This window comes from Excalfactoria chinensis, chromosome Z, assembly GCF_039878825.1.
Source record: "Excalfactoria chinensis isolate bCotChi1 chromosome Z, bCotChi1.hap2, whole genome shotgun sequence".
NCBI lineage: Eukaryota > Metazoa > Chordata > Aves > Galliformes > Phasianidae > Excalfactoria > Excalfactoria chinensis.
The window spans coordinates 67,775,958-67,789,337 of record NC_092857.1 but is presented as its reverse complement, the minus strand read 5'-3'; the positions used below and the strand labels follow the sequence as shown (position 1 = coordinate 67,789,337).

The following is a 13,380-nucleotide window of genomic DNA, read 5'->3' as shown; positions in this document are numbered from 1 at the left end:
TGAGCTGTTTCACATTCAGTGACTGGTGCAGATTTTTACCCCGTTAATCTGGTTTGTAGCCCATAGATGTTAATGGATGGGGTTAGGAGTTCTTGAGCCAAATATTTGAGTGTTAGAATATTTATGAGGATTAAGGAAGAGTCAAATAGAAACAAAAGCGACATCAAAACTCTTTTATGTATTTCTTCATCATTGTTTTCTTCAAGAAACTAGTAGCCCTTACATGATGAATATGGTCTGCTGTCAGGATGTTGTCATAGTTTTCACATCTATGAAATTTCTTGTCCCTTCGTCTTGATTAAGATACTATGGAAAGTGAAAAGTAAGGTCAGAAGGCAGGGAGAAATCTGTCCTTAGAAGGAATGGTGTGAATGGGCTGGGGAAAGAGGCGTTTTGTGGGGAATGATAAAGAGGTACAGAATAGCTAGTGAAATGGAGGGAGCAGACCAAGATAAATCGTTGTCGTTTTGCCTAAAAGAAACAAGAGAGATGAAGTCAACAAGGTTCAAAACAGATCAAAAGCAGCGCTCCCTACAGCTGCACAGTGGTACAGTACAGTACAGAGAATACATCTGTAAGATTTCTGCTTTAAATTCAAGTAATACTGGCATTTTAAGTGAGTTCAAGAGGAGGGCTGAATGAATTGCCTGCAAGAGAATTCAGAAGGAGCAACAACACACCGACAAATCACAGCAGGGTCTGGAAATGCCTGGAACTCAAAATGGTTGAGAACTGTCAGAGCATTAGGAGAAAATGCCATACACTTGGCTTGCTTTTCCCTAGGTACCTGCTGGTGGACTGTATTGAAGAGAACACGCTAGATAAACCCTTGGCCTGAATCATTGTAGTGTGTAGCGTTATCAGTGAGGCAGACACCTGATGGCCAGTCCTCGTGTATTTGAATTAGCAGCACAACTATTAATTTATAACAGCAACAATAATTTATGAGTCACCAGTGGGTGGGTTAATTGTGACCAGAGCAGAGACTAAACTTCTGTCTGTTGAGTAACTGAGTGTTTAGTGACGTGGGTCTTTTTCTGCCTGAGAGCTCATCTGTCTTGGTACGCTGCCTCAGAGCTGCGGTGGCTGGGCATGGAGAGGTGCAGAGACATGAGCACTGACTCTGCAGCTGCAGCCTGCTGAGTAGCAGCACTTTTCTGGCTGGCACATCAGGTCAGTGCTTGTGCACTGACTCTGCAGCCATTTAAGTGACATCCAAGGGCAGCACAGCTGTTAACAAGGAAGCTGTCTGGTCCATGGCGAAGCAGGCTTTTATCGATGTGAGTATGGAATTGGAGGAACACATGCTTGTTGTAAACATCCCATCTTTAATTCCTCCTACAACAAGTCTGATTCCCAGATCTATTCCTGTTGCTTCTGGGAACATCCCAGGAGCATTCTGTTGGCAAAATGAGATACTAAAGTTTAAGAGCTTCGTCTTTTCTTATAGCCTTAACTAGTCCCACAGCTTTAATTTGCCTTGGGTAATTTCTCCAGCCTGCTATTTGTTTGCCTGTTCTGGCTCTTGCTTCTGGTAGTTTTTGCAAGAAAGATACAGAATGGCCAAGCCATTGAAATTGAGTGGAAGTGAAAACATTAAATTAAGTCATTCTACAAAGAGGTCTTTGCTAGAGTACAATAACAACCAGTTCTTAGAACAAAGCACAGTAATGAAGGTAGGAAGAAAGCTGAAAAGTGGCACTCTTGTGATTTCTTGGTCAAGCTAAGTAATGCTAGCAAAGCGTTGAGACAGCTACCACAGTCTGTCAGTGCAATCGTCAGCTCACAGACATTGACACATCAAGGAATTAATTCACTGGGGATCTGTCACTTCGCCTTCTGAAATCTGTACACATCTTTCTGCATGAACCTGTCTGTAGCCTTTCTGAAGAGGACCAGCTCAGTATATCAATATATATACTAATCTGTATATATCAGATAGATATTTCCATTGTGTCTGTGTGATACATGGCACTTGTAAGTCTCAGAGATCTCAGGCTAGAGACTTCTGGTCTAAATAATGTAGTCAGGTCCTCAAATCTATTTTTTAAAGTGACTGAGTTTTGCTGTGCAGACTGTGGCATGAGTTTCACTACTGCTGCACGCAGTGCATGCAGAAGATTAGCAGCCAGAGCCACTTGCAACTTTTACAGAGTGTTGTTGAAATGTATCTCCCACATGGTTCCCCTCATTTATTTTGATTAATGTCCTGTCACTACCAAAAATATGGAACATGCAAATGAGCCGCAAAAGTAAGCTACTACCTCGAGAAGGTAGCAAAGTCGTATGTTTAAATGTTAGTAAATCTCTCAGGTAAATGCTTCCAACACAATTCAACTACAGGACAGGTACAGAGTGCTTGGTTCACTCTCATGGGCATGCTTATTTCTGCACTGAAAGTCAGAGAACACAGTGCATAAATTTCACTGTTCTCATTCTACCTGTAGGAAATAAATCTAATGCATTATTCCATAGCTTCATCTACTCCCCAAACTCCAGGTTTGCAGCTTTCTAACATTCAGGTTGTGCTGCAGTGGAAATTTCAGGCCAAATCCATCAGAACTTTGCTAATTTATACCTCTTAGGAATTTGCATCGTTCAGATTTGGCATTGTTGTTAACACTAAGGAGTTATTAACACTGTTTTCCATGCTGCTTCTTCCATAATGTCATGCACAGACACATCTATGCCTTCAATTATTGTCATAGTGATGACCTCAGCATATAAGCCCAGCAGTGCTTGTAAGGAAGAAGTTGCACATTTTTCTTTATTTTTTTTTCTTTTCTTTTTACCAAGACTGAGGAAAAGAGAGATAGAAAACAAACAAGTTCATGGTTTTGTGAATCTTCTTTTAGTGCTTGGGATTGCCTTCCTCAGTAGCTGTTGTCTTGATGTTTACATCTGCAAACATGCACAGACGCTGTCAAATAGAGAAGCAGCCTGAGAGGAAAGCACCCATCACACATGACTGACACCACCGGTTAATGAAGTTATGGTCACGTTTAGCTAACATTAGACTAAGAGGAAAAAGACTTTTAAAATGCAATCCACAGTCATGTGTCAGTCCTGTCTGTTATTAACATTTGTGTGTATTTCTGGGCATAATTCTTAGTCTTGGGTAACGTGTAGTGTACAGATCTGTTCTTAACAGTACTGGCTGTATCATTCTGGGTTGTGTCATCTTTTAGGTTGATGGTTGGGCTAGACGATCTCAGTGGTCTTTTCCAACCTTAATGATTCTGTGATTCCAAGGTCTTTCTCCTACCTTAACTCACGATAGACTTATTGTGAGCAGTTTTGAAGCCATCTCAGAAAAGGCTTTCACACATACAGCTATGCTTGAACTGTATTATTTATTTTCTTAAATTTGTTCTTAGCTGAGGGCAAATATTAGTATGATCTGCACACATGCAGAGTTTTTACTGCTGAAGATACATAAAAATTTAACAGATATTATCAGTGCGGTGCAGTCAGCATTGTGGATACACAGACACTTGCTGCAGGTTTATGCTTTTTGAATCTATTTAAGGTTAGTTTTTTTCTTCCCCTCCAGCTATTGATAAACAATTAACACTACTTAAAGTTTATGTCTTGTCTGTTGAGGCTGCAGTGACAACTATTCACTTCATACTTCTTTCAATACTTGCTTTCGTCTAATTCTCAGAGCTATTATGACGTGTTACATTCTACTGTGACAGCTAAATAGTCTGTCATCTGAATGCCTCTTACTGAAAAATATGTGCTTCGCTTACCTTACACCATATTAGCAGCAATACAACTCTGTTGTTTTTAATGGAATCACTCTACCAAGACGTTCATAGTCGTAACAGGGTGCCTTTGCAGTCCCTGCAAAGTGCACAGCAGCTTTCTCATTAACAGAGAGCAGTTCAGCTGGTCATGTTCCCACTCACTTCCCTGCTCCCTTATCTGTATCATTTTAGCATACTGAATAATGAGTTACCAGAAGCTGTGTTATATACTGGTGGTATGACAACTACTAGCAAATGTTGCCAGCCCAATGCAGAGGAAATACTTAACTTGTACTCTGAAGATCTGGGATAGTAAATGTCCAAAAACCAACCAAACAATGTGCAGTGCAGAATTGGTACGCTTCATGTGCCAAAATTGCACTTTTCAGAACATTGCTTTTGCAGGTATTTTAATTTATTATTATTATTATTTAAAGAATTAAGATTTTGTTCTAGGGCAAAGTTTTTTTACTGAGTCCCTTCCCTAATTCTGAAGTGGCTAACACTGACTTACCAATGCCATATGGGCATTTAGAATCTGGGTTGGTTGGAATATGTTGACAGCACTTCAGTAGCCTCTCTTACATATGATATATCTTACTAAGATGATGTTATTTTTCTTGGAAGGTTTTTACTTCATTTCCATTCTTCCACTTTCATTCATATTTTTAATATAATACTAATATAGAATATTTAGTAGTATTTAGCCAGATCTCCTAATCTAGTCCCTTAAACATAAACTCACGGTGCCTGCATAAATTTCAGCATATGGCTTGCAATGTCTGCTTCTGATTACTCTGCTTTCTCTCTCCAACAGGTTTTTGGCTAACACAACTTTTGATGGTCTCAGTGGCCACATTAAGGTGAAAGGCTCCTCTGTTGTCAGCTCAGAAAACAACTTCTTCATCTGGAACCTGCAGCATGACCCTGTTGGGAACCCTATGTGGACTCGTCTAGGGAGCTGGCAAGAAGGAAAGATTGTCATGGACTATGGGATATGGCCAGAGCAGGCCCAGAGACATAAAAATCACATGCAGCACCCCACTCGGCTGCACCTCAGAGTAGTAACTCTTATCGAGCACCCTTTTGTCTTTACAAGAGATGTAGATGATGAAGGTCTTTGCCCAGCAGGGCAGCTGTGCCTGGATCCTTTGACCAATGATTCAGCTGTGCTGGATAACCTGTTTGAAACCCTTCAAGGAGGAAATGACACCGTTCCCATTGAGCTGAAGAAGTGCTGCTATGGCTACTGCATTGACCTGCTGGAGAAGTTGGCTGAGGACATGAACTTTGATTTTGACTTGTACATTGTTGGTGATGGAAAATATGGAGCCTGGAAGAATGGTCATTGGACTGGGCTGGTGGGAGACCTTCTTTCTGGGACAGCTCACATGGCAGTGACATCGTTTAGCATTAACACTGCCCGCAGCCAAGTGATTGATTTCACAAGCCCTTTCTTTTCCACTAGTTTGGGGATATTGGTGAGGACCAGGGACACGGCAGCTCCGATTGGAGCCTTCATGTGGCCACTTCACTGGACTATGTGGCTGGGGATATTTGTTGCGCTCCACATCACTGCTGTTTTCCTCACCTTATACGAGTGGAAAAGTCCTTTTGGGATGACCCCCAAGGGAAGGAACAGGAACAAAGTCTTCTCTTTCTCCTCTGCCCTGAATGTCTGCTATGCGATCTTGTTTGGAAGAACAGCTGCCATCAAACCCCCCAAGTGCTGGACTGGAAGGTTTTTAATGAATCTATGGGCTATTTTCTGTCTGTTTTGTTTGTCCACATACACAGCCAACCTAGCTGCTGTCATGGTTGGAGAGAAGATCTATGAAGAGCTTTCTGGAATACATGACCCAAAGGTAAAGCGTGTCTGTTGTTATTCGCTCAGCTTTTTCTTTTTCACAGTCAGAATTCGCTGCTACATAATTTATGGTTTCTTAATAAAATCAGAAAGCGACCTGTCTGCAAAACAGCAGTTACCCTACAGTTAATTATCATCTGACAGCACTTCAGGAGGAAAGTCCAGTGAGAGAGGGGTATTTAAATATCCATTAAAGTGTGTGGAGTGATTTCAAAGGTCTGAGGTTAGAGGTTGGTTAAGGATTTTTGTTTTGCTCACAGCAGAGATTTTAAGTGGTTTCTATATGCAGATTTCAGTTCTGAAGTCTCTTCGGCTGCGGTTGTTTGGATCAGTTAGGTGATTTAGATCATCCTGAAATTTACTCAGGCAAAATAACCATGTAGAATAGAGACAAAAGCATGAACACAAAACCTGATATTCTAGGTTGGGTTTTGCTAGTATTTCCGAGGCCTTAATGGTGTTACTGCCAGCATCCTTCATGCATATTAAATCACACAGAGAACTGACATACCCTGAAAAACTACTTTTTTCATCGAACTGACAGAGTACTTTGCGAGTAGCCAGACAGCTGATTTTCAGTGTCACTTCTTCTGGGGAACCGTTCATGAAGGAACTGGATCACACAGTAGACAATTTGTCTGCTTGTAGCTCAGAGGGTCCAGTACATATTGGGAAGGCAAGGAAAAATGCAGAAGCAGGACTGCTCACACTGCTTCATTCCCAAGGTGGATGAAGGGGAGTTGCACTGAAATTTAAGCCTCAGCCAAATTCCACAGTCCAGCCATTTTAGAAGGGTCTCCTGATTTTATTTGCCACTAATTTGTGGTCACAAATAAAAGTGAGCAGAAGGGTTTATGGAGAGAATACATGGCTGCAGGTGACACAAAAGCAGGCATCCTCTTCAAGTGACAGTCCCTCTGGGAAACAGGATGCCAACAGAACATTTCCCTCGTTTATTTGATGTTTTCACCAGCAGAAGTGTGATTCATGGTATTGTCCACAATTTTATACTCGTAATTTAACTGCTAGTACACAGCTGTGAAACTATCTACCATCAGTCTCAGGTGGCTGAACTGATAAAACATTATGCCAGTGGAACAAATCAAGAACTCCAGAACCAGTCGCTTATTTTGCTTTCATAAAATTTATTAATAAGGGTTGTATACATGCCTCCAAACTGCACAGGCCAAGCTCCATCTTTCACATTAGTAAAACTTTGCATTCATACTGATGACCATCCAGTTTTGACTTTGTGAACATGATTTCTGGATCACTTCCTCCAACATTTAGGCTGGCAATATTTTTTTGAAAGAACGGTGTTTTCTATGGTTGGCATAAGGCGCTCTGATTTATGACTTAAAGCTAGTGCTTTTCTCCCTCCATAGAGATATCATATATAGTAAATCTGTAATTTCATTGAGTTAAGCTTCAAGACTGCTCAAATCTTGCATTTGTTTTGTTCAGAGCATACGGGGTGAGTAATTGTTAGTCTTTCAGTCCTTTTTTGGTAAGCCTTAACATGGGCTTGAAAATGAAGTTAGTCCTCTGTTCTTTGCATGGCTATTATCTAATCCGTTAACTATCACATAGATTACATCCTATTTTTCTGCTTCACTGCTGTGACCATGCATGCAGTTCCTATGAGAGATACTGGAAAACTTGGGCAAACTGTAAGAAGATGAAATTATTCTGAAGCTGTGCTGTAAAGCTTTGCCATCAGGTTACAAAATTGAGCACAGAGTATTGAAGCATAGTGCGCACTGCAAACACAGGTCTTAGGCCTGAGTAAAGCAATGTTGACTCATGGTTTGGGGTTAATCACCTCAGGGATCCTGGTAAATCAGTGGCATTAGTGGCATCTCCTAGACAGACATTTCTCTGCTTCATGGAACAAAGCTAAGCTTCTGAATTGTACCCACTTTCTAGTGTAGGAATAAAACAAATAGGCTTTATGAGAAAGGATTACCTGATGTTACATGAACTACAAAATATCTGTAGGTGTTTTGTTCTCGTGTTTGCCTCTGAAGTCTCAGCCTGTATGGTCAGCTATAACAGAAAACGTACTGCTTTAATCTCTTCTCCCTCAAAGCCTGAGCTGCACTCTTACAAAGTTCTCTCTAACAGGGAAATCTGAGGTTTGGAAAATGTCTGGAGCACAACAGTTGCAGAGGCACACCCACCAGTTTGGTTAGTTCTTCAGATATTTTTTAGGTGATTTAAATATTTTAACTTTTTTTTTTCCTGATCTACCTGCTTCTTCATCTTTTTGAAAAAGATGGCAACAAGATGCAGAAATGATCTTTTTAATATTAATGTACTCTTAAACATTCCCCTGCTGTTCTCCAGACAGATACGCTCTTCTACTGTGCTTTTGGAAGGTATTTAAAAAGCAAAACCCGAAATAGATGAGCAGCCTGTCTGAGGTGGTGTAAAACGTACAATTTCCCCAAGCTGGCACCACAAACAGTAAATCCCATGTGAGTCTGCAAGCAGGAGGGGAGGGATGGTAAGATGGGAAAAAAGTGGAAGTCTTTTTTCGGGATGAGAAATCTGGTATCAAAAGCCAGCACTGACGGGAGAATCTGTGCTCTTCTAATTAAAAAAAAAATATCCAAGGTTAGCTATGGCCCGAATAAACAGCATTTGCCTTTCTAGGGGAATACGTGTTGCAGTGGTGATGTGTAATCGACCGAGCAGCGCCGTGTTTTAGCAGTTGCTCAGTACAGCTCTGAAAGGAGAGTCTCAGAGGTACAACCTTCTCATCAGAGATCAACAGACAATTAGTTGCGGTACAAACACTGATCACAAGGAATACGGAATGAGGGGTCTCCCCAGTGGACTTTCACGTGCTCTGACAAGACTGGAGCAATGAAATACTGAAATATCACCATGCTGCTTCCAGGAAGCACCAGCCAGGCATGGTGCTACCCAGAGCAGTGATGGGAGGCAGGAGAATGTCGTTCTGGGAGGCTTGGTGTGCATCTTCTGAGTGAGGCCTGCACAGAATCTTACCAAGGGCAAGCCAGATGTCTGGCTCATCCATCCAACCAGCTACTCACTGGCTCACGTTTTCAAACCTGAAGGTCCTTGTGATGCTGAGGGGATTAGAAATGCATTTTATCTAATGACTGTCACATGGCTTGCTTCCAGTCCTTCACATGTCATCGATACTGAGCTAAGAATCATGGAATCATAGAATCACAAGATTGGAATGGACCTACAAGATCATCTAGTCCAACCGTCCTCCCATCACCGTAGCTACGGCAAACCACTAAACCAGATCTCATAGCTTCTCATCCAGATGCCTCTTGAACACTGCCAGGGACAGCAATTCCACCACCTCCCTGGGCAGGCCCTAGGGAGCATCAGGATCAGATCAGATCAGATCAGCCACAGGCAAAGCCTTGGAGGAGCACCGGGTGTTTGCTCTCTGGTGAGCTCCCACCTCAGGGGCAGCTGGCTTGCAACCTGACTGCACACCTTTCTTTTAGCCAGAGCTGCAAAATACACATCACCACTGAGCTGCAAAAAGATGTTAAAGCAATTTTCCGTCACCTTAAGATCTTACTCTTCTAAGAAAATGGGCAGCTGGAGACCACAGCTGCCTCATCTCCTCCTACTTTCTAATCTTACACATCTTATACCATCATCTCTCCGAAGTACAGACACACGCATCTTATGGAGAAAAAAAAAAAACCCAAACCAACAATAGAAACATTCACTTGAATGAATCCAGGCTGCTGTTTGAGCAGTAGAGGATAGCTGCAGGGTGAATGCAGTCTTAACCCAGATGAAGGTTGCAGCAGTGTCCTGAGCCCTCATCTGAAGCAGCAGGCTGCTCTCCACGCTATGGGAGATGAGTTTACAAGCTCACTTGCAGGCAGAAGAGAGAGACAAACATTTTGTTTGGATCATTTTCTACTGCTTTCATCCCTTCTGCTGCCTGAATCGTAGGTGCTTATGTCAGTTGTTTTCCTAATGTCAGATCTTTGGATGCTCAAAAAAAAATTACAGCATTCCTGTTTTTCAGACTGCTTGGCAGATGGTCTGTTGTGCAAACCTGACTTCTGTACAAGGTCAGTTATTCATCCTGAGAGCATGCAGACCAGCAGGCTGCCTTGGAGCAGATCTGATCATTTGTCCTGCCTTCCTGTCACATCCTGGAAGACACCTGGCACTTTTCCTGACATCTCCACAATCTGCTTGCCACCTTGTTTGTTTTATAGCTCCTTAGTCCCCTGGTGATGACATTATGCTAAGTCTGAGCTGAAAAAGCCACCTCCAAAAGCTTTTATCCCTTGCTGTGGCCAGGCCAGTGCATATTTTCACGGTGGTGAGACTGGGTTGCAAAAGGTAACTCATTAAAAATGCTGCTAGAGAGGCACTGAGGTGTGCAAATGGGGATATATGGGGACAGGACAGCTGGCTGCTGTATCTGTTCCCTGACTGACAGGCAGGAACTGCATTGCTGCACTGCAGCAGGCATGTGCTGAAGAGAGAATGAGCATGGAGAGAAGCAAGAGACTTGGGGTAGAAAGGGAGAATTTGCTACCAGGTTGTTTCAAAAGTGTGTATCCCTATAGCTTTTGTCTGTTGTAGCCAGTCTTGTGACAAGTTCAGATATTTTACATCTTAGTTTCCAGTATGGTTTCTGTAAAGCCATACCATCTGCTTGTGAGTGATCTACATCTCAGTGCCACACGCAGGTTAAAGAAGAGATTATCTGTAAGTATGTAATCATTCCCATTGCCTTTCTTTGCTCTGCAACCCTGCAGTTTAAGGCCTGGATCCAGGAAAGTTTATCAAATCCAAAAGCAAGGCTCTGGATTGTAGACTCTCCCCAGGGAGCAGAGCTTGTCAATGACAAGTTCTTTCATGCAGGGACTTCGTTTTCAGGCTTCTACTGTATGTCACATGTTGGAAATGTACTATAAAAGTTGGGAGCGTACTGAGAAGCCCGGATTATCTAAGGGAAAATGATTGTGGAAGCCCAGAGGACAGAAGATATGTTCCAAACATGTCAACAAGAAAGCATCCATCAGTAGAAGCTGAAGATCAGGGAAGATATTTCAGGAGGTGGTCCTACACCTGGCTCTTTTTTCTACTAGCAAAGGTGTTGTGCTTTCAGCAGTACCATGAGCTTTTCAAGTATTACCCTACTGTTGTCACAGCTGTGACAGATGTCAGCTTTTCTTTGCCAAATTCATGATACATTTTTGTATCTGTGTCTGCTGATTTAGTATGGTGGTACTTTGATCTCTCCAGATAACTTTGCCTTCAAAATGCTCAATGGCAGTGGCAAAGTTACTCTCCATGTTGTATCTTGACTGAAAATATGAGACCTGCTGAGATTCATTTAAGTGCTACACCTGCGAGTCCCACCGCCTGCAATTTCCTTGCGTTATCTCACCTGACTTTACAAGTCTGCAGTGGAGACATTAAGTGTGATTTACTCGATCTGGTATGCTTTCAGTTATCTGGGAGAGGTAGGCACAGCTGGCTGTGAGTCCTCTGTTGGAGACACTTCGATAAAAGATCATGAAAACCATTTCCAGGAAGTACAAGTTTCTCTCCGTCACATGTGATGGTGTGCTAGCACATCCAGCACTGATGTCTCACAATATTGTGGAAGCCCTGGGGAATACACTACAGACTCCTGCAGTCACTCTGACAAGCCCCATCTGGTACATCCTTCCAACCACCATGTTTTGAAATGAATCCTCAAAAATCTCGGATGCGCTCTCTTGGAAATTTCCAAGCTACCTCCTGACATGCCTCCAGAACACATGCTTTTATGAGCTATCTTTCTGTTACAAGATTAAGCATTTAGAATAATCCAAGCAAGACTCTTTTTTTTGAGAGCATTCTATCCAGGAATTCTGCATTTACAATCAAGCAGAGTTTTGTTTCTAAATTTAAAGTATAATATATGAGGGTGCAGAATGTTGTTTCTGATTTATGCAAATATAAATTAATTTAGAGGTATTGTGTCTGTAGCTGTGTATCAGCTGAGAACTGCCTATTATGTATACTATTAAAACAGTCTAGAAATACTAACCAGCAAGTAACTGCAGGTGAGCATTAGCAATATCAAACACAGAAGAGGAAAGCTCCAGACACTTTACGGGCCTTTTTCACGGTTAGAAGTGTGATCCAAACAGGACTGTATTTATTGAGATTTTCCCATGAGTCCAACAGGCTTTATAGTGAAGCCATAACTGTTATATATTTAAAGGGAATATATATATATATTCTCTTATATGTATATATAAAGGTTATATATAAAAAGGGAAGCCTTGTAAGAATTACATAGTCTGCTGTGGTCTTTTCACTGCAGCTGCCTAAGAGGAATCATTATCAGGAGTGCTACTTGAGCTGCTTTGTATTAAATAAATAATGAAATGGCATTTACTTAAATATGCATTAAATGCATTTAAATTGTATGGCAAAAACTAAGCACAGTCTCAATGGAGTTAACAGAAATCTTACTGCTACCATGGGATTTTGTACTTTCTAGGAGTGTAGAATTCATTTCTTGTTACAATTCCGGGAAGTCAGCAGCAATATCTATAGAGCATAGATTTCTGTGCTGGAAGATACTGGATGCAGGAAGGTCATGACTGACAACATCACAGCCTGCTAATTAGTGTATGGTGCTTTTCTGAGTATTAATGAGTCAGTGAACTCAAGAGGACTTTAAATGTCATGGAGGCCAGAGAAAGTGAAAAAATCTCAACTGGAAGAGAAATTAAGTATATCAGACTGAAGAGTCAGGTGAAGAAGAGCTTTGCAGGCTAATGTCATATGGGTATGAAGACACAGCATCCATGGAGGTGAAATCCTGGCTTGTGAAATCCTGGCAGTGAAAAATTTACTTGTTTAGATTTCTCTTCACCTTATTAAAGATGTCTTTTAAAGTTATGGCTCATGAGCTTCAGAATCCTGCTAATTTGGATTTATGGCATGCTAATATTCAATTTATCGGACATTGTACTGCCACATCCTCCAAATAAGTCTCCTTCCACTTTAAAATGTGCTTTTTACACCATTTCATCAACAGTCATCCTTGTGGTATCTTTGCATATTATACTCTTGCTGCTCCATGTCTTTGTCTACATAGAATGAGTTGTTCTGTCACCTGCTGTCTAGGCTACTCTTCCCCATGCAGTTTGATCCAGGGCATGCAGGTGTGGGGATGGAAGGGAGGATGTTTTGCTGTCTTCGTTCCTCCTGGTGTAGGCTGTGAAGGTTGTTCTTTCAGAACCGGAAGGAGTCAGTGTGTTCTAAGATTTTCACAGCAGTTTTCATATCATTTTCTTACTCTAAAACTGCACTATGCCTTTATGCCATGTCAATTAAAAGCAGTGAAAGTGGTCCCACTGTCAGAAACAGCAGCTGCATCCTTGATGAGACTGAGACCCTCGCAAGAAATAATGCAGTAATGCAAGCAGAGAAAGATGACAACAAGGTGCTACTGAAGTAACTGGCAAACATCAGAGGACAGAGAGGACACATAAGGTTGATCTTATCCTGTGGCAGATTGAAGACTGTTGTACAGCTGACTTGGCAGCATGAAGGAAATTTATTACTGCTCACAGCCATTGTGGTCTATAAAAACACACCTGGATACCAGCCTGGCTCATCTTCCTAATGACAGAAGCCCTCACTCAGCACCAACACCACTGGATTTCAGGGACACTAAGGGATTGAACCCTCTGGAAAGAATCATAGTTCTCACCAAGTGCAGTGAGATTCAGCTGAACA

General features: G+C 41.8%; 1 protein-coding gene across 1 annotated transcript in view; it reads left to right on the top strand.

Annotated features, from left to right (window-relative positions):
- GRIN3A (glutamate ionotropic receptor NMDA type subunit 3A) overlaps nucleotides 1-13,380 on the top strand; it is a 68,289-nt gene that overhangs the window by 31,984 nt on the left and 22,925 nt on the right. Inside the window, exon 3 of the mRNA XM_072360142.1 lies at nucleotides 4,567-5,614. Coding sequence (XP_072216243.1) covers nucleotides 4,567-5,614 — 1,048 coding nt within the window. The remainder of the gene's footprint in view (nucleotides 1-4,566; nucleotides 5,615-13,380) is intronic.